The following is a 26,004-nucleotide window of genomic DNA, read 5'->3' as shown; positions in this document are numbered from 1 at the left end:
CCTGTTTCCATTTTCAAGCTTTTCCTAGTAAGTGAACAGGAAAATAGAAGTGGTGAAGTGCTTTTGTAGTGCAAATGTTGATAATTGGAGCAAACTTTGTCTGCAAACAATTCTTTTTTATTTCTTCACTAGCCATCATATTGACTTTCCCTGCCCCTCCCCACTTTTCCCTTTCTTTCAACAAACTTTCTTTTCGTGTTTCTACAAAAGTGGCTGACACCTTTGCCTCCCCTTGGATCCATCCTTGACTCTCGATAAATGCAAAACAAAGGATAATGTTGTTTATGTATCACTGTCTTACAGCACATTGTTGTACAATGAGAAGAGGTGCAGCAAGAGAAGAGAACTGTGAAATGATGTAATAAAGAGAGATACTCGGAAAAAAAGTTTAAAAAAAATATATACTTTAATATTTGATATTATCTTTTCTTACTTTTCTTTACTCTAGAAAGCCTCCCTCCTAAAATAAGAGTACAACAGTTAATCCATGTTTACTACCCATCTTAGATTTGGTGTTTTCCACTACATCTAATATTGTTTTTAAATTGTCGGTGCGTAATTCTATATTTGTTTGTTCTTCTCTTCAATACAATTACTATTTTAGCCAACATATGGCATAACTTCTCCATACTTTATATAGTGCTCAAATATATCTCTTTTTTTTTTCAATTTTTTATAAGAAACAATGAACATTTCTTGCTTCTTTTTTTTCTTTTCTTCTCCTATTAAAGTCTTTGAAAACTAAGAACAGACTGAAACATAGCCATCCATAACGTGTATGGCCATCATATTTTTCTCTTAAATATAGCCATCCAATCCAAACACTATCTAAAATAATAGACTGTTTAATAAAATCAACACATTCATCAAGTACCCTATCGACTTTCTACAATAGCCAACCCGTGTGAAAAGGTGTGTAGCAACAAACTCATTGAAAAGCTAATGAATTGATTTACTTTTTTAAAATGAAAGAGCACACTCTAAAATATGAAATGCAGAAGCTATTAGTGCATTTATGAGTGGAGTAAAAAATTATTGACATTGGCAAAATGAATTGGTAGCACAAAAATATAAGCCAAAATAACTTTATATCAGATACCATTGGGAACTCCAAACCAATAGTTAATGATACAAACACAATTATGTATCGGTTCAACAACCCTCTCCAAACTGAAATCTCTAGTTCTCTTGTTCATTTTACAAACTTAGTCATCCACTTTTGTCAAATCTAATAGTAACAGAGATTTTGTCCTAGGTAAACTGACAAGCAATGAATTAGTTCTGATTTTGATGGATTTAGATACTAAAATTCAGCTGATCCATCCCTCTGGAAACTGTTAGCGGTAATTTTGGGCTTGTAATATGCCAAAACCACCTGATCAGCCAGTACAATTACTGGCTTTCTGTATCAACCAGCTGCCACAGCATCAGCTCTAGGACTTGTGTCCAGTAGTTGATGCAGCTTTGCACCAGAGTTTGGTTTATTTTCACAAAAATCATTCTCATCCTCCATAGTTCTATCGTTGGAACTAGAATTATTATTAACTCTAGATAGTAAGTTTTCTGTGCTTACAGGTGTAGCCCTCTCGCTGTCAATTATGTTCAAAGTTATCTCTTGTGTTTGTCCCAGTCGAGCAATTTTAAGTTTTTCCTGAGTCAAAGACAGAATGACATTCAGCATTAACAAGTAACACAATTAAATGCATGTGCAATGAGGAATAGTCAGTGAAGAGTACCCTTAATGTTGCATTTTCCACTCTCATTTTTTCGGAACTTTCAGTCAGTCGATTTATTTCTGATTTCAGTGTCCCATTCTCAGAATTCAAGGAATCAACTTTTCGTGCCAGTTCTTCAGTTTCAGCCTGAGAAGCATGAATGTGAGCATTAGTCACAAGTCCATCGAATACAATCTTTACTTTTGTTTTTCTGGAGGGTTGCATGCGCAGGAATCACGTGCAACAAATGTTCAAGTGAGTGATATCAATTATAATTTTTAAATTGGCAACGGAAGAAGTAATAGAAGGTTTACAATGTTTTAGAAGAAACCCCACAATATTTATATACCTGCTTCCTTAGTCTGGACCTTCTAGCAGATTCTCGGTTAGATTGTTTCCGCCTCTCTCGTTTCAGCTCACGCTCATTCTACACAAGTACATCATACCCACAAGAATTACTTTGGTGTCAGAAAAAGACGACGAAACCTCATTATTATTACATATCATACACATTTACATGTATATAAACGTGCTATATATGATCTGAACAGCTAGGATGAATTATATATGCTGACCATACCTGTAACCAAGTTTCTGCAGGCAATACAGAAGGTTGTGGTGCACTTGTGGTATTTGCTTTAGAATGAACACTGGAAGGATTTCGCAGCTCCAGCACGGTGGTCATACCTGAAGAAACTACAGGTCCAACTATTGTTCCTGCAACACTGGCGGGGGCAACTGCCACGATCTTATTAGAAGCTGCAGTATCTTTGGAAATGGGACTGCTTTGTATCTCAGTTTTCCCTTCTCCATCTGCTAAAACAGTGCAGAAAAGAACAACCATCAACACAGATTATGTTCGGAACCTACTGTAAACTTCAGATTCCTGTACTTAAAATAACACACTTTGGCTTGTAAGACATTTCAACAACAATTGTAATTTGCAACCATGAGACACCAATACCCCATACCACATTTACCAAACTAATGGCAAGTATGAAAACCTCGGCAATTTCACCTTGATGAAAATATTTAACAATAGCATTTAATTATCAAGACCCAACTGAATAAACAGATTGAACACCATGTGTAGAGTGATGACAACAGAAGAATAATCGTGATCCCAGGTCAACTCTATTATTCATCAAGATGTGATACTTGGTGAAGAACAGAGTCATACCAGTGGTTGGTGTTCCCCCACGGCTTCTTTTCCTTCTTGTTTGATTAGCCTGAGCATAAGATGGGCAAATATCATATTTTAATGTTTTAATTTAGTCAAGCCATTTAAAAAAAAAAACTACATGTGAATAATTTCAAATAGTCAACAAAATGCAGCAAAAAAAATGCTAATTGCAAGCAAGTTCTCACCCCTGAAGTGTTGTCATCACTTCCATCACTGGAACCCTCAGTATCCACACTGTTCACATCATGGTAAATTATTCAGTCATCCACAAGACTCCCTTACATAATCAATTCGTGGACCACTATTCTAGGCAGGGGGAGAAAGTAGTTTTACTCACTTAAGAGTATCAAATGACATAGTTTCCCCTCTCCACCACCCCCAACACGTGGGAGATGTCTAGAAACTCAGATAGCATGCATTAAAATATTCATACAAAAAGAAGACAGATCAACGAACCTCGGTGACAGCCTGTTTTCACCTCCACGCTCTGCACTTTCAGCATGGCCATTGCCTATTGACATAGCAAGTCCATCAAACTCCTTCAATTTCTTCATTAAACCCTGATCATTATTTCCTGATGATTTGGGTGGCGTCTCTATGCTTAAAGGAGTCACAGCCTGTATTGATATACCAATTCAAACCAATCATAAACTAATAGTATTCAAGGACTTATTAAGAGTTGGTCTAGGATGAAATTAAAACTTACAGCAGGTGAAGACGGAACTCCTTGACTATGTGTATGTGGCCCCTATATTTTGTACATAAAACTCATAAGAACATGCCTCAAATTTCCTACCAAAAGAAACATACTACTTAGGAGTAAAAGCCTTTTATTACCCATTTTATACGCTATAAATAAATCAAGATTTTATTATATTAAGGTTATCATGGCATGGAGAAGTTAAGCAGCCAGGTGTAAACAACTGCTAGATTACTGAGGGCCAACAGAAACAGCAGAATCACATCTCACTATATTCTTAACATCTGTTGTCCTTCCTTTTTCAATACATTATAAGTACACCCATGCATAGACCAGAGAAAGAAAACTAGCTCCAATAAGAGAAAGGTTAATTAAATAAAAATAAAAGGAAAAAGTAAATTGCAAGAATGCTAGCTTACGATAGGAACTGCAGGGTAAACCCCTCCGTGTGAATAAATTGCTGCATAAGGAGGCCCATAAGGTGGCATCATAGGCTGGAAGAAATAATGTCAGCAAGTTAATCAGCCTTGTCATCTAGAATACATACAAAACATGCAAAAAACAAAGAATCCTTATCCACACACAAATGATTGCATTGAGATACTACTACCTGTGGTGGACCCCACATGTATGGGTGAGGAGCGTGACCAGAAGCCACAGCCGAGTTGTAGTATGGTGGCATGGTGACTCTTTGCCCATAATATGCCTGGAGATATATAGCAGACATTTTAAACCATAAAACAGTTTCTATTCCCTAATTAGAGGGCAAATATGCTCATAAAGAATAGATTTGGAAGGGATAAAACTTAATAGCCTCATACCATCAAAGCACGTCTGATCCTAGATATTAACGCAACTGGTTGCCAAAATTAGTGGCAATTCAGGGCATAATTTCAGTTTGGCATTGTTTATGGAAACATATTGATAGCATATAAAAAATACGGACTAGGTAATAAAAAGGACCAAAGGAATGGCCCTCTAATACTAATATTCAGAGAGAATGATAAATTTCACGAGAGGGAATATAAACAGCTTTTATCTGTTCATTGCTTCGTCCAGTGAAAAACAAAATAGAAATACAGAAACAGTATTTTTAGATGTAAGATTTCAAATATGGAATAAATAAGACAATGAAGATAATGTTCTCCAGGTTGTCAGTGTTAAGACAAACTCATTGGCAAAAAATCTTCAAAGAGAGCAAAGAAACCGGTAGACAATCAAATAATTGATTTTGTTAGAATAGTACAGCTTAAACTACTAAAATTTGAGTGTATTAGTTTACATTGAAGCTAGCTAACAAGAAACTGATTGACTACTTCAGTCACCAACAGACAAAGTAATTCAAGGCAAAAGGTAGGTAACCTGCATGGCTGCCCAATCAGGATACACATGAATATTGGGCTGGTTGGTCTGATTGGCCTGATCCTGTTCACAAGTTTAAACAGCATTAAAATACAAGCTTGTTACAAATTTGTCGAGAACCAGATACACCCTTATTAACTCACCATTGTTGCAGGTGAAGAAGGCTTTTCAGTCTTGGTAGATTTTTCTTCCTCATTGTTTCCCATTGTACACTCCAAATAGAGAGCACTAAGCCAAATAATGTATAAGGAGCTTCCCTACTTCTGGAAAAATATCTGAACTGCGTTAACAGGAGGCATGTCAGCTTGTTAATTGGTATAAGCAAGAGAATGTCCCAACGAAATTAATAACTTTCATTTAAAATCTACATGTCATCCAATATATTCTTGGCAACCAAGATAATACAATGTTTACTGATTATAAACGGTTTACTGTTGTATACATGAAAGTATATACAACAATAGCAAAGGGGAAGTGCGATTCCAGCAATTTCAAATTAGTACATGATAAATCAACTTAAGAAAGGGGGAAGGGGCTAAACAAAGATGCAGGACTAACATACATCATTATTACATCGAAGGAATTGATGTTTTAGAAGCTATAACAGCAGGTGGAAATCTGATTCAGTGTATAAACACTACATATCAGTAGAAAGATTCCACCACAAACAAATAGTGCATAGCAATTTCTGCCGTCTAGTTTACCTTCTATGCTAGCATAAGAAAGCACCCTAAATAAATTATAATTTCCTAGATGGAAAATCAACCATCGGATTAGATTCAACGAGTCTCAAGTGAAAAATCTAGAACCCAACAAAGATGACCATCCTGATATAGGTAAAAAATTCACGATGGAGTTGGCAAGGTGAAACACGTTTCAAAACATGTCAGTATAACCGACTGATCTATACCGAAGAGAAGTTCAACGGTAGAGAAAAATGAGATGATTTCATAATCAATTAGAGACGGTAAATGCTTAAGGAGCAGAGGGGGACCTAAAGATACTACTGGGCCATCAGAGAAGGTACCAACACACAGTTCAACTTTTCTGGCTCCTTGTTTTAGAGAAAGTGAGATTTCAGAAATACCTTTCAGGAAAGGCTGCAGTATTAATGGTAAGCTACAGATACATAATTCAATCCAGAGTAGACGCAAGAGTCAAACACAGAACGGTAAAGGGTCAATTCTGTCTTTTGAGCACTCCACAAGCCGTATGGAAAGGGAAGAACACACGCAACAGACCGTGCTATAATCCCTCCCAGGAACACAACCCGCTAGCTAAATGACAAAAATACCCTTCCAAATCAAACATTTTTCACTTTCACACGAATCAAGGAAGCTGAGAAAACGAGTGAAACTCCTTAATTAGCCAATATTTTAGCCCCGATCCAGACACCCTCTCCAGTTACAGGAAAACGAATTTCACAAAAATAGCATGAGGCCAAAAAACGAAAATAACATCCACGTGAAATGAAAAACGCTTCACTGAGCAAATCAACACAAAGAAAGCACACAGACTCGAAACTCTCACAGATGCAAAACGAGATCCAGATGAACCCCAATTCTAACCCTCTTGTTTAAGTAGGCAAAAATTCAAATGAAAAAAAGAACAGAAAATTCACGGTACCTCAAGTTCTCTTGCTGTTTCCAATGAACAAAAATCTAAACTGAAAAGCATATAATATGTTCCTCTTCTACTCACCTCCAATCATGAAACTTAAAATTTTCACGCATACATTCAGTTTTCACATGCCCCAATACAAAAAGCATTAAAAATCAAAACTTTCGACCAACGTCACTGCAGAATTCCACGTACCTCACCAGATACCCAATTGGCCAAATGTTATCCTCACCTACAAAACACCGAGCCAAAAAAACCATAAAAACACAAGGGGAAAACACTCCTGGTAGCTCCAAGTATCCAAAAAACGGGTCAAGGTATGGAGAAACAATTAATTTAGAGTGTGCATTTTCTCTTTCTAAAAAACGAGGGAAACAGCAGTGTGCCTTGACACAAAGATGGGGTATGGTGGTGGTGACAAGAAGGGAAGGAAGGAGCGCGAAGGCGAAGTCCACGTCACCTCACACGTGTCGTATGTGGAATTGGGCGTATACGTAGAGTACAGCGTATATACGATGTGGGTGTGGTGGTTGGTTGAGGTGGCGATTTGTTTATTCCAACGTCACCAGAGCCGTACACGTGGTGGTCGTAGAATCCATCTACGCGTCTTGTGCTAGGGTCCAGCCTAGCTAAGCCACACCACACCCTCTTGTCATGTGCCTTACGTGCCCTTTCAGATTCACGTTATCAATTATATTAATTTATTATTAATACTTTCATTTCATTAAACTAAATTGAATAGGTCATTTGGAATCCACCAGTAGCCACCTATGCTCAATTTTCTCACGCACACCTTGTAAGAGGGATTACTGTTTCTGATATTTTGCTTACTTTTTGCCACACAGAAGTGCATCGTATCTTCTTTCTTTCTTTTCTCTTTAATCCCTTTTGAAAGCCTTTAGGTCTAACCTATGGTAAAGCCCGCAAATTTTTTAATTCGCTTTCATCAGCAACCAAAGTTAGGGTTGCAGAGGTGGCAAGGTTGTCTTTTCGTGGTTAATAATAATGCCCAGAAACTGCCATGTCTTCACCATTAATTTAACTGGTCCTTCAAAAATTAAACATGGCAACAGTATTATGATGGTGGTGGTGAGATGCTGACTCCTGAAACTGAAATGTGCATAATCCATATACATGGCTAATAAACAAAAAGTAGCATCAATTATACAGCACTCCATTCTCTCTGTAGTGGGTCTCAATTCTCAGCACAAGTTGTTATCCCATGTACGAATACATTATAAGAGACAGAGTTTCATTTTTTTTATTTTATTTTTATGAATATATTTATTCAAACTATAAAAATGTATGTATGATTAAAATTATTACAATAACTACTACTGGTTAAATTTATAAATACAAATACATGTTAAACTAATTTTCAATTTCCTCATACGGTGAAGTGTCAACGTGCAATAAATATATGGTGACAAATATAAAAGTGTTTATTTCTTTTAACAAGATAAAGAGTGCAAACAAAATTTTAAATTATCGAAAAAATAGAACTACGATAAATAAATATATGGTGACAAATATAAAAGTGTTTATTTCTTTTAACAAGATAAAGAGTGCAAACAAAATTTTAAATTATCGAAAAAATAGAACTACGAGTTTGTGTATTGGTAAAGGAAAAATATATGTAAGTTTTAAGATAAAATGAAATTATATCGATAATTAGTAATATTAGAGGAGCTAACAAAATGTAGAGAGAAAAAAAGTCAGTTACAAACATATATTAATGCTTTAAAAATATATAATTGGATTAAAGTTGTAAAAAATATGATTGATTTTGGTCTATTTGCTCAAATACGACGATTTTAAAAAGTACAGATTTGTTTTTTTTAAGTCGAACATTTCTTGTCTTTTATTTGAAAGAAAAAGAAAGTTTAACTATGTTATTGAAACAAGAATATTTATGTGTATTATAAATATGTATATATATATATATATATATATATATATATATATATATATATATATAAAATTAAATGAAAGCTGGTAACATAAAACAGGTGGAATAAAACTTTTTTATAAATTTGTTTGAGAATTATTAAAATTATGTCATTCATTTAATAGGTATTATTTTTACTTTGCAAATTTAGGAATAAATAACCTGGTGAAAGACCACAATGTACTAGAAAAAAGAATTTTGAATTGAAACCCAATTTTCAACGCACTCAACTACGGAGAAAAGGTTAAAATCCTTCTACATTTTTATTTTTACGAAAAATCAATTTTTTTAATTTTTATTTGGTTTAATTTAGATTTTTAGTTTTTAAAAATATTCAATTAACTCTTTTGTTAGATTAACGTTAGATTTTTGTTAAAATTTATATATTAAATCACCCACCTAAATTAACATAAATATTCAAATTAATTGTATTTTGTAGGTAAAGTTATTTGATATATAAATTTTAAAAGAAATGTAACAAAAATAACTTAATTGAATCATTTAAAAAATTAAATGACTACATCAAAATAAATAAAAATTATGAATTTAATTGAATTTTTATAAAAATTAGAAGACCACAATAAAATTTTAATTACGGAGAAAGCAGTTTGGGCTCAAAAATAAATATTTATCCACGAAAAATTATAAAAATAATTATAAATATGAGTAGTTTATTGTCGAAGTATTTCATATATGTAATTTATATGCAAATTACTATATACTGGTATTTTGACTTGTGTTTTTTTGATTTTCAGTTTGAATACGCATCAAACAATTCGTGGTGTTTTAATTTTTAATTTGAATTTCGTTTATGAATTCCTATACGATTTGTTTGTTTATTGTGATCAACAATTTGTCAACAAAAATTACAAAAGTATGCACATAAACCCTTATAAACCTCTGTATATATCATTAAAATGGTAAAATACACTTACAAAACAATGCACACAGAACGGACCACGCTCTCGACCAGTGTAGTTTCTTTAAAAAAAGGAATTTTTTTAAACTACTATATGAAAGTTGAATTAAATATCTTTCACAAAAAATGCAAAAACTTTATTCATATGAGTTGACATGCACAAATGTTATAAAAAAATGCAAGATATATGCACAAAAGAGATCTTATATGCATAGATATGTACGATGGTCAACAAGAAAAACTAAACAAAAAAATTGAATAGAAACATATGGAAAAAACATTTACATCTTTCACAGGAAAAAACATTTATATCTTCACATATAATAAAAGAAAAGAAATTTAGGAATAAGTAAACAAACCTATATGCAAGAAAAAAAAAGAGTAGGAGCTCACGTTGCATATGTACTGAGTTTATCTCCAGGTTTCTCCTGTCAATTTTTTCTCCTGTCGAACTTATGTGAATGTTTTTTCTACTAAATTTTTGGGATGAAGAAAAAAAAATTCTACTCAATTTGTGTATCGTAGTTAATAAAAATTGTAATAAAACAAAACATACATTACAAAAAAAAAATCTCATTTACATTTTTTTAATAATGTGTTCATGTTAGGTTATAAGAAAGTAAAATAGTCACATTTTACAAATTAAAAGAATCATATATTCTTTCTCTTAATTAAGTTTTGACATTTATTTATTTATTTTTAGTTTAACTTTAAAAAAAACTTTTTGTGATGATTGTAAATATTATTTATAATTAACTTTGTTATTTTAATAGTATTGCTAAAAATAAGGAATTATAACAGAGAAAAATGTGTTTGGATATCGTGATATGAGTGCTTGCGATTTAAAAATATGGAAAAATATGATGAAACAATTTAAGAGCACTGTAGAATAATAATAGAATCAATTTATATTTATAACCTAATCCTATCCATTTTGTAAGATTAAATTAAAGATAATGGTTTGTATAAATATAAATACTAATTAAATCTAAACAAGTGGGTAACACTCATGTATTTTTTTTAATTTAAATATTTTTTTATAGAAACCTCTAGAATCATTTGAGTTTATAAAATGTAGAAACTACTGCGAATAATTAAAATAGCAAAAGTAATCATTTTGGATAATTTTTGTATAAATATATACAATAATATGATGATGTTTTTTTGTCAACGTCAATTTTCTCACATTTTCTCTTATTTTTTTCTAGTTAAATTTCTTTCACTCTTCTACACGCTCTTAAAGTTTTGTCTTGGTATAGTCAAATCCTCAAGTTTTTCTTCTATTTTTTTTTCTTCTAATGGATCGAATCAAATAGATGATTGGATAAAATTAATATCAAATTATCAACCTACTGAAATCCTCAAATTCTTGCGTTTTCACTAAACTCACAAGATAACCCAATATATATATATATATATATATATATATATATATATATATATAATTTTATTTATTTTTTTACATTGTTTTTATATCAATTTATCATCTTTCAGTTATCACTATATGAAGTAATAAACAATAACATTTTCAATCATTTGAGTATCATGTCTTTTTTTTTTACAAAGGATCATATAATACTACGCTCAACAAAAGAAAATAATTAAAAAAGAATAAGTTAGGTTTACTTATAAAGAAGATAAACTTTTCGTCTAATAATAATTACATATTCAAAACGATGCAGTTGTAAAGGTAAACAAAAATAATAATATTTTTTAAAAATCAAAGATATGTATAATGAATATTGTGATATTTTTAAGCAAGTCAACACAACTGAAAGCTGAAAGGTAGAAGAAGAATGAAGTAGTTGAAAAAAAATTGTAAAACGTTACCAACAAGTCTATAAAAGAAAGCTCATGATGACTCTAAAGCAATAGTTCACAAGTTTATTAAAAAAAACATGCACCAAGGGCATGCACAATGAACATAAATATCTTAGGATTTAATCTTCATAACCGATGTTTTAATTTAATATTTTCTTTATTATTCCTTAATGAGATTGCATGAGATAATTATAAGTTAGACATATTTCTAATCTCTAAGTTTTAAAATGAAATTAAAATTTCAGTATTTTAATATTTTAGTTTAAAAACTTTAAAAATAAATATATATATAATTCTTTTAACATAATTATGTTAAATTTTTTGATGTATTAAATAATATTTGAAAATAGAATTTAAACTGAGATTTAAGTTGTTTATATTATTTAATGTTAATATGAAAGATCACTTAACATATAAAACTTTTTAAAAACATTAATTTAAGAAAATATATTTATTAATTTTTAAAATGTGGAAATCAAATTAAAATTTAATACAAAAATGAAATCCAATATCGAGTACAAAATTAAAAATTAAAAATATATTTAAGTCATAAATTATTTATAACTTCAATTCTTAAACAATACAAGACCGTTAAATATATTGAGATAAATTCTTTTAATAAAGGTAAAAATAATTTAAAATTACTTTTTCGTTTTCTTGGTGTAAAGTTAATAGAAAACAATTAATTTTAAGACTAATTTTATGTTTTTTTTGTCTTAAACTGCGTTTTCATTTTCAGAAATAATGCTAATATTATTATCTTAGTATATTTAAAGTAAAAAAACAACCTACGTCAAATTATTTTCATACTATATAATAAGAAGTATGAATGATGAAATTTTGACATATGGAAGGTTGAAAATGGTGACAGAGAAATATAGTATATAATTTTGTGGTGATCCATGTCATGTGTGATGTCTGACACCTCTGTCCATTGACTCACCAAAGAAGCAGTTTCCACCTTCTATTCCAACTCATTCACACGTGTCCTCCTTGGAAAACCAAACTCTGAGTGGGACCCACTCCTTCCAACATCACAATCACACTCTATTTGGCACCCAAGCGCCCCCTTCAAAATAGTCAAATTCATCTAATTCACTTTAATTGTTCAGTAAAAAATTAATACCTAGAATTTTTTCATACTAAATTTAGAATAATATATTGTCAAATTAAACTACTTTAAATAAAATCATTTATTTTGACTTCCTTTACAAAATAATACATTGTCAACTACTTTTCATTAAATTCTAAGCCTTACAAAGGAAATCTAAAGACATAATTCATAAGAAATTAAAATTATTTATTAAAGTTTAGCTACTGTCTATACACTTCATAATAAATTAGTATAAACACATGTTATCGCGAATGGATATAATAAATTTTTAAATATTTATAAATTATTTTAAAAAGTAAAATGTGTATATAATTATAAATATAGTTATAAATAAGATAAATTTTAATTATTAAAATAAAAATTAGTTTAAATAATATTATATAATAATATTCTGGATAATTATTTAAATTTGAAAAGGTAATTTCTAAAATAATAGAGTAAATAATTTTTTTATAATAAATAATTATTTGAATTCAATAAGATAATTATTAGAATAATAAAACTGAAAAAAAATATTTTGTATAATTATTTAAATTTAAAAATAGTAATTAAAAAGATAAAATCAGAAAGAAAAAAAAAACAAAAAAGTGTAATTTTTTTTATATAGTTATAAAATATAAATGTTGATTATTTTGAACGAAATTTTCTTGTTTATATTTTAGGCTTAAATTCTTACTTCGTCTCCATGTTAAGAGGTAAATTTTTATTTAGTATTCGGTTTTAAAAATGAAAACATTAGGTCCCTATGTTATGAAAAATATATGAATAAGGCTCACAAAGAAAGAACAAATTCAACAAATTATCAAAGAAAAAGATGAACAAGAGATAGAAAAAACTGGACAGTAGAAGAGAGAAGAGAAAAAGTACGACCACATCAATATGAACTTAACCTCGATGCTGTCAACTTAACGAATAAAACCTTATTCATACACTTTTCATAACATAGAGACCCAATATCTTCATTTTTAAAACTGATACTAAACAAAAATATACTTCATCAGCCTATATTTTAATTTAAATTTAAAAAATGTGGAAAGATAAGTGGGGTTTGCGAGGCAGTGTGTGGGGACAATATGAACAGAGTTTGCGTAGCCAGCTGAGAACCACCTAGGTTTTGGTTTTTCTAGATAACTCTTTTAAGTCACCCACGCGTCACTTTCATCGACATATTACCATGTGCTCTCCAATTTTTTTACCCTTGCACAGGAACCTTTCCACCTGATTCATAAACACAGAAAATAGAATTAACTTTATTAAAAAGTGAAAAGTAATATTCAATATACCTAGTTGATCATCTATAAACTGATTATTGATTTATAGTTAATATAAAGGTCAAATATATTTTAATCTCAAGTCCATTTGACATCTTTAGATTAATTACATACAAGGTATTGTTAGTTTTAGGATAAAATTTTGTCAATGTTTTATTTCTAAAATATATTTAAAAGAGTGGAAGGAAAATTAAATATTTAAAGTGGGATAGATTTTGACTTTTAAGTCATATGATATTATTGGATATTGTGGAAAAAAAAAATTTCATGTTTAAGGAGAATAATGATCATATGTAAATGACTTAAAAAACTAAATGTTCAATTATCAATTTTATGGTAGATATTAATATTCTAATTTCAAGTTTGTGTGTGACATGGTTAGAGTCAATCAATGTACATTTAAAGTGTATTATACAAAATAAAGACTTACTAGAAGCGATCACATACAGTAGACTACAGAGAGACGACCGACCATCTGGACGAAGGTGCTGATCGACGGTGTAGGGGCATTGAAAGGCATAATGGGTAATTAATGAGTAATTACTGTATTATGAATGTTGCAGGATATATTATTTGGGATACACGATATACGACGTTAAAGGTAATTAATGGGTTATATTGCATAAAAATATAATGCAAGGTGAATGATCAGGTAAGAGGATCTGATTCCAACAAACTACATTGAGACTCTTAGGACACATATATGACTTAAGCGTCAGAGTGTTTTCTGCAGGTCCACCCTCACTTGGTGATAGAGATTTGCCAACCGGAGGAGAGCATGGTTGCAAGGAGCGAAGTGTGAGTTCGTAGCAGAGAAGGAGGAAAGTCTCAGGAGGAGTGTTAGGAAGAGTGTTGACCTCGGACCCAGTTCGAAAGAAACATAAAGTATTATCCATTTTGGAGTATGAAATTTTGTTTTTAAAATACGTCTTAAACAATGAAAATAAGATAACATATTTAAACTATCTCAAACTTCCAATTCTAAACATTAAAGTATTAGATGTAATGATAACAAAACCTAATAACATAATATATTATCTTCATATTGTTGATAATGGGAATCCTCACATCCAAGTAACCCAAATGGTTAAAATGAGTAACACATTCGTAACATGTTTTGATGATAGTTGAATGATTGTTGAATGATTTTCTTGGCTTGATTAATAAGTGTGAAACCATGTTAAAATGTACCGTGTTATCAAAATTTGTGTTAAATGTATGATCATATAAATTGAGTATTAAAATGGTTAAAAGATAATGTTTGCTCTCTATTTTAATTATTAAGCAGTATCTAATTGATTGTCTAATGTACACTTAGCTTCCTATTTTTAATTAATTAAGGAAATAACCTAATTGATTAAAATTAACCCTGGTGTGTTTTTGCTTATGGTTAATTCATTTTGCCGATATTAAAAACATTATAAAAGCATTTAATTGTGAAACAAAAACACTCTTTGAGAGGTCTTGGAGTATTCTTTGAGAGACAAAACATCAATTGAGAAAATTCAAAGTTGTAATCCTTCAAGAGTGAGAGGAAAAGATTTAGGAAGGGTATGAATTATGATTTATTTGTAACATCAACAATAGAGGTGTATAAGACTTTATTTGTTTATAATTGTGAATTCTAGTTACCTTTGTTATGTAGGCAGGTTAATGTGTAACCTTAATGTGTTCTTAGTTCTTAGTGTGAGTGTATAACATCACCTAAGAAGTTTGTTCTTATTTTAGTTAGAGATTTTGAATATCTTATATCTTTATAATCTAGATATTTTTAGTGAATTTTCTTCAAAACTCATGTGCTTGGAATAAGATTAATTTTTTTTGTATAAGCTTTTAAAATGTTGAACCAAAGTAAATATTTGTTTTTGTTTTTTCTTAATAATATGTTAAATCAGGTTGAAAAATTCATGAAAAATAATTTAATATACCATTTTTTTTTTAAAAAAAAGGATAAAAATAGTTTTGAACCAATTCACCATTTTGGTTGAGATACGTTATTGTTACAATTTTAACTGATATACATAAATGAGTTCTCTAATTATAAAATAATAAAATCCATCAAATTTGGTTCCTTTTTAGAACATTTATTATCATATAAAAGACTAGAAACAATATTACGAAAAGCTATATAATAATTTGCAGGTAACAAAACGAGTTACTTGAACTTTAACTAAATGTTATACTTATCTTTATCTATGTATTGGCATGAACGTAGTTTAATACTTATTATTATTGTTTCATTATTTCCTCCATTTGATCTGTACGATATTCTTGCGTCAAACATATTAACACATGATTTAATGAAAAATAAAGGTTATTTTGTGAGTTTCAATTACAATCCAAAGACGTCGTTTTAATTGTTAAACTGAGTGATTTTTTTTTTCAAATAGTTGTGTTCAAGATCAAATAAAAAAGAAAGAGCGGGTGTGTTTCAATAATAAGGTATATTTTTAACTTTTATATTTTTATCTTGATAGAATAATTTTATTTTTTAAGTTATAGTTATTAACTAATTCGAAAAAAAAATTACAAATTATTTATCTTTAAATTTACATTACTATTGTCTTTATGTTAGATATTCATTAACCATCCTGAATTTAAAATAGGAGGGGTGGATTGATTGTCTTAGCCTTTTGGGCCATATTTTAAAATAAGCCCAGATTGATAAAGGGTGTGGCATATATTCAATACAAGATGAAGAAACTTTAGCCTAGGAAATTACTAAATGCACTACTATTTTGCTAACTATAGCTCCCTTCTAAGATTAGGTTATTTCCGACAAAAATACTCCTCATTAATTAGAATGCTTTTTATCTTTTTTGTATTATAATTAATTAAATTAATATAAAAGTTTTAATTTATGACTTAATTAATTCATTTAATTATTTTAAAGTTAATATGTACTGAATTCTTTATATGATTAAAAAAAAGTGTAGTTTATTGCTCAAATATATTACAAATTAAAATATTATAATTTTAAAAAAATATATTTAAAATATTAAAAGTTTTAAAAAGACTAATGCTATATGTAACACTCTGGTTTTTGAGGTGTCATGGGGTAAATTTTTTTTTAAACTCTTTTATAAACATTTATTTCAGATAATCAACCTCGATTAAAATGCGGAAACAAACTTTAAATATAAACCTTGTCTAAAGATCTTAGAATATCTCTTTTACATAAAAATACCAAATCTAAATCTTTTAAACAATATAAATAATCAATCCCAATAAAAAAAATCCCAACTCTCACGTCAGCTATCTCTACTTAGTCTTATCTGCAAATTATAATTTTTAAAAAATATATTAAAAATATTAAAAGTTTTAAAAAGACTAATGCTATACAAAGTCACCTGTCACGCATCAATAATTAATGTTTCTGATGAATATATTCAACCGGAAAATGTTTCATGTCAGTTTGCTACATTCATTTTGTAAATAATACAGTTTAAGAGATATTTTTCTTTTATGAAAAAAAAAGAAAAAGAGTGAAAATGAAAGTAATTTATTTTCAAGTTTTAAAATCAACCCACGTAAGATTAATATATATATATATATATATATATATATATATATATATATATATATATATATATATATATAAATGGGTATATATATACTTTTCTTTTAGACTAAAAGAAACTAGTTTTTTTTTCCTTTAATTTTATTTTGAGAAGATTTTATAAAAAAAATCAAACGTATCCTTACTTTTTAATACCACAAGATAATAAAAAACACTTCCTTAAAGACAATGAAGTGAGATATAAACAAGGGTAAACTGTAACATCCATTATAAAATTATTAAAATAAAAACTACATAAATGATAATTTATAAAAGAAACTTGAGATTTTTTATAAAACTAATATCTACACTTCAAGAATTTTAGAAACTATCTATATCGTCGCTTCTCCCTCGTTCCTACGCTAAAATAACTAGTGATATGTCTTTCCTAAACTCACACCATTAAAGTGATCATCCCAAAAGAGAAATAGACACAAAGACAGAAAATACAAAAAGTAAGGATAAGCTAGAATACAAACAATTAACGATATATATAAACATTTAAACATTATACACATGATACACATCACACCGACCAACTAAACAATTTATGCATGGCCATACTTTGACTAGACTGTCCATATTTAAAGTGAATGTCGAGTTATGGCGGGTTGTGTACTCATGGCGGCCTCTATTGCTTTGCAAAACCATTGCCAATGAATTTCACCCTACCACCCACACAAGGTTAGTTTGCTACCGCGTCGTAGGCCTCTAGGAAGCACTTAAACTAAGACCTCCTACTATTCTCACCACATGAGTCAATCTTCTCTACTTGAGAATGAAATATCATTAGAGTGTTTGGATAATCCCCAATACTAAATTCTCTGCATTCATTCTAAAGATACTTGAAACCACACCAAATGAGTCCCTTTATGGAACCCATTTTACCAATCGTGAAACCATTTGAATTCATATGAAACCATATACATATAACCTTTCACTTTTACATTACATACAAACATATATAACATTGATTATATTTCAAATTACCATAAACAACCCAACAAGTCGTCACAAATCACATGAAACCATTCCATATACATTAATACACAAGAACAATCTAAGAAAAACCACTAAACAACACAAAACCCCTTTGAATTCATACTTAGGCAAGGAAAACAGCTTTGAAACATTCACCAATAGCTCCAAAAGGATCCAAAACCCCCAAAACAACCTAAAGAACGTTTAAAACTAATACCCAAAACCTCAAATTTGGTATTTCCAAAACATGAAAAAGAAACCAAAAGTGGTGCGGTAGTGCTCAGCGCCCAAAAGCTACCCCTTAGTGCCAAAGCCACTAGAATGGTGGCGCTCAGCCCAGAAAGCTAGCGCTGGCGCCCCTGGAATGGTGGCGCTCAACCCAGAAAATTGCCCCTCAATGCCATATTAGTTCACAACACACTGTTTTCATGGACTTTGATGCACTTGAGACTTCTTCTAATGATCAAATAGATTCCTTACACACTAGAATTGATGTAAAAACATATTTAGAATTAAAAGAAAGTGCCCATTTGATTATTAGACCCAAAATTAGGTGCATTAAGTCTATTTGACAGCTCCAAAAGTACCTAAAGTAAAAACAACACTTTCTAATCCCTATACTAGTTTACCAACTGCATAACCAAGTCTAATTATACTTATTAGTACCCTCTAACATTTCAAATTACTCACATATCTGCTGTTACAAAATCTCAACATGCAAAACCTCAAAATTAGCCAAAAACACCTAACAACTCATTCCAAAAGCAACACTAACCATTTTACAATAAACTTTTCTCATTTGACAGATTACATAAGTCCTAATAGGTTTCCTAACACACTCCTAACTGTCAAACACAGTCCTCATTTCCTAACTCAAATTCTCACTAGTCAAAGCCTCATTTCTACACTAAAATAACCTCCAAATTCAACAATCATCCCCTTCCTTATTTCATACAAGATTTCTTTCAAATTAACAATGCTTACAAGTCTAAAATGATCTCAAAACAACACTCAACCAGTTGTTTCATCACTCCAACACTCATTTATAAAATTCACCCATTAAAACCTCTATTTTTTACCTTAAAAACCTAAACAAAAGGACTCTTCTATAAATCAATCACCTTGCATTTATTTCCAAGCATTAGAATAATTTCATTACAGATAATCAATACAATTTCACTCATCATAAACATACAATTCCAACATGTCAACAAAACATGACAAAATCCTCAATTTCATAAAATCCTCAAATAACCAAACATATACATTTCTAAAAGTTTAACTACAATACATAGAGATATAAATTCTTTTAACATAATCACAAACTAAAGTTCTAGCTTCCCTTACCTTAAAAAACTTTCATTGCTCTAGAAACCCTCAACCGTTGCTTCCACCGTAAGGAACTTCTAGAATGACCGACAAATCACCGATTGATGTTTGAAGACAACCCTTAGAACCTCAATTGAACCAAGAATCTAGGAACATAAGTTCTTGACACATGCAAAATAGATTTTGCTTTGCATGATCATGAACTGAAGATACCAAGGAAAGAGGATAAAAACTTACCTGACATCGTGATTGTTTAGGCACCTCCTGATTGTTAAACAGATGACTTAGGAAGAAAAACACTTAGAGAGAAAGTAAAGAACTCTAGAAAAATGGTTTCTAAAAAATGATACGTTTTAAAATAATGAAACTCGTTTATAACAAAATTATTTATAAATAACTCATTTAATATTAAAATAACCTAGTCTCACTATTTTTAAATTATCATCAACGCTAAATTAACATTTTTTGAGATTTTACATAAATAATCATATTAAAAATATTTATAACTCACACCCACATTTTTTTCTTTTCATAAAAGTCAACCACATAAAAAAATACATAATATTTTAGTTACAAAATATTCTATAATAATATATAAAAAATATATAATTTCAGTTAAAAATGTGAAGACATGTACCAAATTAACAAATACTGTACTAAAAAAAACCAAAATTCGAAATCAAACCGAATGAATCATTCATGCCAAGCTGCTTCACAAGGTGGATTTATGTTGTTGTAACAAAAATTAATTAAATAAAAATAAATAGAAATGTATTATGCTTCGTTTTTTTGTTTTATTTCACCACCATACATTATACATAGGGTTTGCATTGCATTGAGTTGCATGTAATTTTTCTCATCATTTCCTTCTGCCTTCCTTCTTCCTCCTTTCTCTGTGTGCTTGCCAGTTGCAGAGGTAGGAGGGTTGGTCGTGTTGTGTGGCTTAGAGGATGAAGGATTTCAATTTGGATTTATTTGATCCAGCAGAAACGGTGATGGAGTCCTCCTCCTCTTCCGATTACTCTCGCAGTGCTCCCTCTTCCGATGCCGATTTTGGATTTGCGTTCAACGATAGTAATTTTTCCGACAGGATCCTTCACATTGAAATCATGGCTGACCTCGATGAGGCCTCACCTAATTTTGAGGGTTGCACCACAATTCTCGACTGGGTTCGCCATCGCAAAAGGAGACGCGAAGATGTCCAGAAGGATAATGGTATGTTCCCTATTTTTCCCATTTCCTCTGTTCCATTTCTTCATAAATCAATTGGGAGAAAACACATCATTAAGGGATAAAAAAAAATTGTTTGGCGTTGATTGCGTGATCCTATTTGATTTGGAAATTTTCATCTTCTAAAGTTTGAACTTTTTTACGTTATGACATACTCATTTCATTTAAGAAAAATAAGTGCATTTTAACATCATTTTGTTTCACATTATGTTATAGGTAGTTGTAAACTTGTACCTTTAGTGCAATATCAAGTTTTTAAAGAATCAATGCATTATTTATTCCAACTGAAAAACAAAATATAGCAATGAAATGCTGGATAGAATGAATAAAATGTAAAGATAAATTAGTTTGATTATTTTTGTAATTAAGTTGTTTTTTAATCGTTGTGAAAAAATAATTAAACTTCACTTTTTTGGAATTGAACGAGTAAAAGTATCGTGATTCCTGTATAACTTGAAGCCTTTTTTCATTCTATATTTGGTTACAAGTTTTTTTTTTTATAATTTGCATAAGCCTCGTCAATAAGCTTTGCATGTTGTAATAGAAGACAAATATATAAATATTTTGATTATGCACATGTACTTTTTCCTAAAAAGTGCCTTATGCATGTATATATATATATATATATATATATATATATATATATATATATATATATATATATATATATATATATGTGTTGATCTTTTTTCTTGTCATACATTACACATGTTCTTTTTTGCTTGTAGTTGTTGATCTTACTTTATCCGACGAACAAATTTTGAACGAGAATCAACCTGATATGGAAGACTTTATATCCCTCGAAAATCAAGATGAAGAGGCAATTGTTATGGGTGAAGAGTCCTCTTCAGGTATTTGAACATTAAAAAAAATTCTAAAATTTAACTTTATAATCATACTTATTAAATATATTGTATCATGGTTATCAAATTATTTAGATATCAATTGTACTTATTGCATGACTTTGTTTAAGTTAAAAGATGAATGGATACTTATTAAATTATCGATTGGCTATAATTATGTTATATTTTTTCAAATTGTGGTAGGGATGATGGTTATATTGTCGCTCTAAGCATTTAGATAATAAAACAAACAATCACAACCTAAATTGAAATTTGAAAGTATTTTTTTACAACTTTTTTTTGATAATTGCTTATGTGATAGTTTGGTGATTGTTCATTTCAAATGTACAAACCAATAAATTAGTGATACATAGTTTATTATAAAAAAGTTATTAAAAAAAATTGTTAATCTATCATAGCCCTTACAATCTATGTATTTCCAACCTTAAAGGAAAGAGAAAAGTACCATAGTATTCTATGAAATTTTTGTATTTTTAAATTGCAAGTGATGTCACTGATAGCATGAAATAAAGACTGATTTATTTTAGTGTTAAAACTACCATATAGGTGATGAACCCACAAATACCAATGATTCAAATTGGAATATGGATTGCTCTACAGTTGCGAGAGTTAGAACACTACACATCAGTTCTCCTATCTTGGCAGCTAAAAGTCCTTTCTTCTACAAGGTAAAAGCATTTTTTATAAATTAATTTTAAAAATTATGCTAAAAATATATTGAATTATGTTTATTCTGCAGCTTTTCTCAAACGGAATGAAGGAGTCAGAACAGAGACATGTCACTCTGAGAATTAATTCTTCTGGTATTAATATTAATATGCATATGCATATACACAAACACACATTACTTTATATATATATATATATATATATATATATATAAATATATTATATTTTTTTTCCAATTATCACCTTATAAATTTCGTGTTTCATTTGCACATTGCAGAGGAAGCCGCTCTTATGGAACTTCTAAATTTTATGTATAGTAATACCTTGAACGTTTCTTCAGCACTTGAAATATTAGATGTGTTGATGGCCGCTGACAAATTCGAAGTTGCTTCTTGCATGAAGTTTTGTAGTCGATTATTGCGAATTATACCCATGACACCTGAGTCTGCATTGCTTTACCTTGAGCTTCCATCTAGTGTCTTAATGGCTGATGCAGTTCAACCATTGACCGATGCAGCAAAGCAGTATCTTGCCGATCGATACAAAGATATAACGAAGTAAGTTTTTTTCACAGTTTGTAAAACTTAATTGCACGATATACGTTTCATGCATTATAAACTATATCTCAAATGTAGAGTTTTCCTCTTGATTGCTGATAAGTTTGATGTACGAGCAGGTATCAGGAAGAGGTTTTGAGCTTGCCTTTGGCAGGAATAGATGCAATATTATGTAGTGATGAACTCCAGGTTGCATCAGAGGATGTTGTGTATGACTTTGTGTTGAAGTGGGTTCGAACACAATACCCAAAAGTAGAAGAAAGGAGAGAAGTTTTGGGTACACAACTTGCTCGATTAATTCGTTTCCCATATATGACCTGCAGAAAGCTTAAGAAAGTGTTAACGTGTAATGACTTTGACCAAAATGTTGCATCCAAGCTTGTTCTTGAAGCTCTTTTTTTCAAGGCTGAGGCTCCACATCGTCAGCGGATACTAGCTGCCGAGTCTGCTTCCAACAGTCGACTTTTTGTGGAACGGGCATACAAGTATCGTCCTGTTAAGGTGGTGGAATTCGAACTTCCAAGACAACAATGTGTGGTTTACTTGGATCTGAAGCGGGAAGAGTGTGCGAATTTGTTCCCATCTGGGCGAGTTTATTCGCAGGCATTCCATTTGGGTGGACAAGGGTTCTTCTTATCAGCACATTGCAACATGGACCAACAAAGCTCTTTCCATTGCTTTGGTTTGTTTCTAGGAATGCAAGAAAAAGGGTCAACTAGCTTTGCGATTGACTATGAGTTTGCTGCCAGGTCAAGGCCAACAGAGGAATTTGTTAGCAAGTACAAAGGAAATTATGTATTCACAGGGGGGAAGGCTGTTGGATATAGAAACTTGTTTGCTATTCCATGGACAACATTCATGGCTGAAGATAGTTTATACTTTATCAATGGTATACTCCACCTTAGAGCTGAACTTACCATCAGGCATTGACATGGATTCATATTTGTAAATTTTTTTGTTTTAGCTCTTAGCTTTAATCTCTCTTTTTTTTCATGTTTCTCATCTTTATGTTAATTTGTTGTAATATTGACTAATATATAATGTGTACTAGGTGATTAGTGCTACATGAGATCAAATGGAGATTTGTTTTTTTCTTTCACCTATGTGTTTTATTAGTTTATAAAATACATTGCTTTTGGGTGGTTTCATTTTAACAAAAAAGAAAGTGAATTATGTACTTTAAAATAATTTAATAAAGGAAATAAAGGAAGAGGGAGTCAAGGGTGATAACATTATTATTTTTTAAAATATATTTTATGATATAAATTAGTTCTCTTGAAGTGAAAACTATCTATGAGATTAATCTTTTTTTTGTTAAATATACCTCTGTTTATAATAGAAGAAATATGGACTAAGCCCAACATACAAATAAATAATAATAACAAACTAACTAGAAATAAAAGATAAATATAAAATAAAGATAATATATCTAATATTAGTACATACAAATCCTATATACCAAAAATGTTAAGGAGAAAAAACATATATGGACACTTTAAAGACAATGATGACAAAAGGAGGTCAAAAGAAACCGTAATGAAAGAAGCTATTGATGAACGAGAGAGAGAGAGAGAGAGAAAAACTTTAAAATTCCTAAGATTCTCTAATGAAGGCAATCAAGGCATGAAAAAAAGAAGCAACATCAATACTCTAAATAACTTCTTGAGAGGTGCAACCATGCATGACAAGCCTGAAAGAGGAAAAAGAGTGACCTCGACGCTTTAAATAGCTGCTGCCACTATATATGATAAAAAAGGAAGCAAATCCACAACTTCAAAAAGCGCGCGTAAAAGTTTTGATGAAAGTGTTGTTGATGACACGATGGTCGCCTTATCTAGACGATCAAAATCGTGTGATCGTCAGTCAAAACTAAAACTTTGGTAGTAATAGCGATAGACAATGACAATATCGACAATGGTAGACGGTGCTGCCATCGAAGTGTAGTAGCAAAAGCAACCGACATTTTTTCCACAAAAGAACCTTATACTCTGATACCATGTTAAATATAATGAAAACTATATATGAGATTAATCTATTGTATATAAAATTATTTATTTAAAATAAAAAATATGAACTAAACCCAAAATATAAATAAAAAATAATAACAAATTAACTAAAAATAAAAAATAAAAATAAAATAAAGATAATATATTTAACAAATTCAAATCCATAATAATTAAATAAAAACGTATATCTATATACATGATAAAACAGGTCTATCACCGATTATATAAGAAAGGTTTAATCCTTTTCGACATCCCTATTTATGTACGAATGTCTCAATTGGGTCCTCGTTTTTTAAAGTGTATCAAAATGGTCCCTAATTTTGAAAATTGATATCAATTGAGTCCTTTCCGTTAAGTTGGCTGGACGGCGTTAAAAAAATTGATGAGTGGATGCTGAGATGGCGAACGAACGCTCGTCCACCAGCGAACGAACGCTCGTCCACCAGCGAACGAACGCTCGTCCACCAGCGAACGAACGCTCGTCCACCAGCGAACGAACGCTCGTCGACCACCGAACGAACGGTCGTCCAGTGTGGAACGAACGGTCGTCCAGCAATAAGAGGTCGACGAGCGTTCGTTCTCTAGTGGACGAGCGTTCGTTCGCTGGTGGACGAGCGTTCGTTCGTCATCTCAGCATCCACTCATCAATTTTTTTAACGTCGTCCAGCCAACTTAACGGAAAGGACTCAATTGATATCAATTTTCAAAATTAGGGACCATTTTGATACACTTTAAAAGACGAGGACCCAATTGAAACATTCGTACATAAATAGGGATGTCGAAAATGATTAAACCTATAAGAAAAGTACTTTTGGTGCAGTTCACCAAGTATCCATGGCCATAAAATCCTATTCTATCTCTTGCTAGAAACGGAAGGAATGAATTGTAAATATGGTATTTTGGTAGGATATGGAATTGGAATCCAGTTCTCAATCAACCATTTCAGATAATCAAATAATGAATAAGTTCCATGTATCACCTTTTAACCTTTCCTCGGAATAATCACTTTTTCAAATGCCAAAGACCTTGCATTGCTTTCTTTTTCGAATTTTATTAATTTTATCACTTGTTATTTGCATTTTATTCATAACAGAAAGCAATAGCTAAAAGGAAAAAAGAGTATTTTATTTTATTCATTACATGTAAAATGTTTGTAT

At 30.6% G+C, this 26,004-nt stretch overlaps 2 protein-coding genes across 14 annotated transcripts; one reads left to right on the top strand and one right to left on the bottom strand.

Moving 5' to 3' along the window:
• Positions 1–1,071: 1,071 nt before the first annotated feature.
• Positions 1,072–7,112, bottom strand: LOC108345835 (common plant regulatory factor 1). Of its 13 annotated transcripts, none has more exons than XM_052879121.1 (13): positions 6,776–7,112; positions 5,104–5,235; positions 4,961–5,023; positions 4,206–4,304; positions 4,018–4,092; positions 3,605–3,646; positions 3,355–3,515; positions 3,084–3,132; positions 2,800–2,944; positions 2,296–2,531; positions 2,065–2,142; positions 1,737–1,862; positions 1,072–1,651 (listed from the first exon to the last, which is right to left on the bottom strand). In XM_052879121.1, the coding sequence occupies exons 2-13, from the start codon at positions 5,164–5,166 to the stop codon at positions 1,409–1,411; spliced, it is 1,380 nt and encodes a 459-aa protein (XP_052735081.1). In that variant the 5' UTR covers positions 5,167–5,235; positions 6,776–7,112; the 3' UTR covers positions 1,072–1,408. The 13 variants fall into 13 exon arrangements, with proteins under 13 accessions (XP_052735081.1, XP_052735077.1, XP_052735084.1 ...); XM_052879117.1 differs by having other exon boundaries at positions 5,104–5,240; positions 6,776–7,109; XM_052879124.1 differs by having other exon boundaries at positions 2,296–2,528; positions 5,104–5,240; positions 6,776–7,108.
• A 13,263-nt stretch (positions 7,113–20,375) lies between these two features.
• On the top strand, positions 20,376–23,883 carry LOC108345131 (BTB/POZ domain-containing protein POB1). The gene is made up of 6 exons (XM_017583704.2): positions 20,376–20,737; positions 21,481–21,603; positions 22,162–22,283; positions 22,355–22,418; positions 22,562–22,841; positions 22,961–23,883. Exons 1-6 carry the CDS (start codon positions 20,473–20,475, stop codon positions 23,769–23,771), a joined length of 1,665 nt encoding a protein of 554 aa, XP_017439193.2. The 5' UTR covers positions 20,376–20,472; the 3' UTR covers positions 23,772–23,883.
• The last annotated feature ends 2,121 nt before the right edge of the window (positions 23,884–26,004 follow it).

Source organism: Vigna angularis, chromosome 6, assembly GCF_016808095.1.
Source record: "Vigna angularis cultivar LongXiaoDou No.4 chromosome 6, ASM1680809v1, whole genome shotgun sequence".
NCBI lineage: Eukaryota > Viridiplantae > Streptophyta > Magnoliopsida > Fabales > Fabaceae > Vigna > Vigna angularis.
The sequence above is the reverse complement of the archived record's forward strand: the minus strand, read 5'-3'. Positions and strand labels throughout refer to the sequence as shown.

Coding starts and splice junctions, on each gene's coding strand:
- LOC108345835 (XM_052879121.1), bottom strand. CDS start 5,166: ATGGGAAACAATGAGGAAGAAAAATCTACCAAGACTGAAAAGCCTTCT. Junction 2,532..2,799: donor TTGTCATCACTCTACACATG/GTGTTCAATCTG, acceptor GCACTGTTTTAG/CAGATGGAGAAGGGAAAACT. Junction 2,143..2,295: donor CTGCAGAAACTTGGTTACAG/GTATGGTCAGCA, acceptor GTACTTGTGTAG/AATGAGCGTGAGCTGAAACG.
- LOC108345131 (XM_017583704.2), top strand. CDS start 20,473: ATGAAGGATTTCAATTTGGATTTATTTGATCCAGCAGAAACGGTGATG. Junction 22,419..22,561: donor TCTGAGAATTAATTCTTCTG/GTATTAATATTA, acceptor TGCACATTGCAG/AGGAAGCCGCTCTTATGGAA. Junction 22,842..22,960: donor CGATACAAAGATATAACGAA/GTAAGTTTTTTT, acceptor ATGTACGAGCAG/GTATCAGGAAGAGGTTTTGA.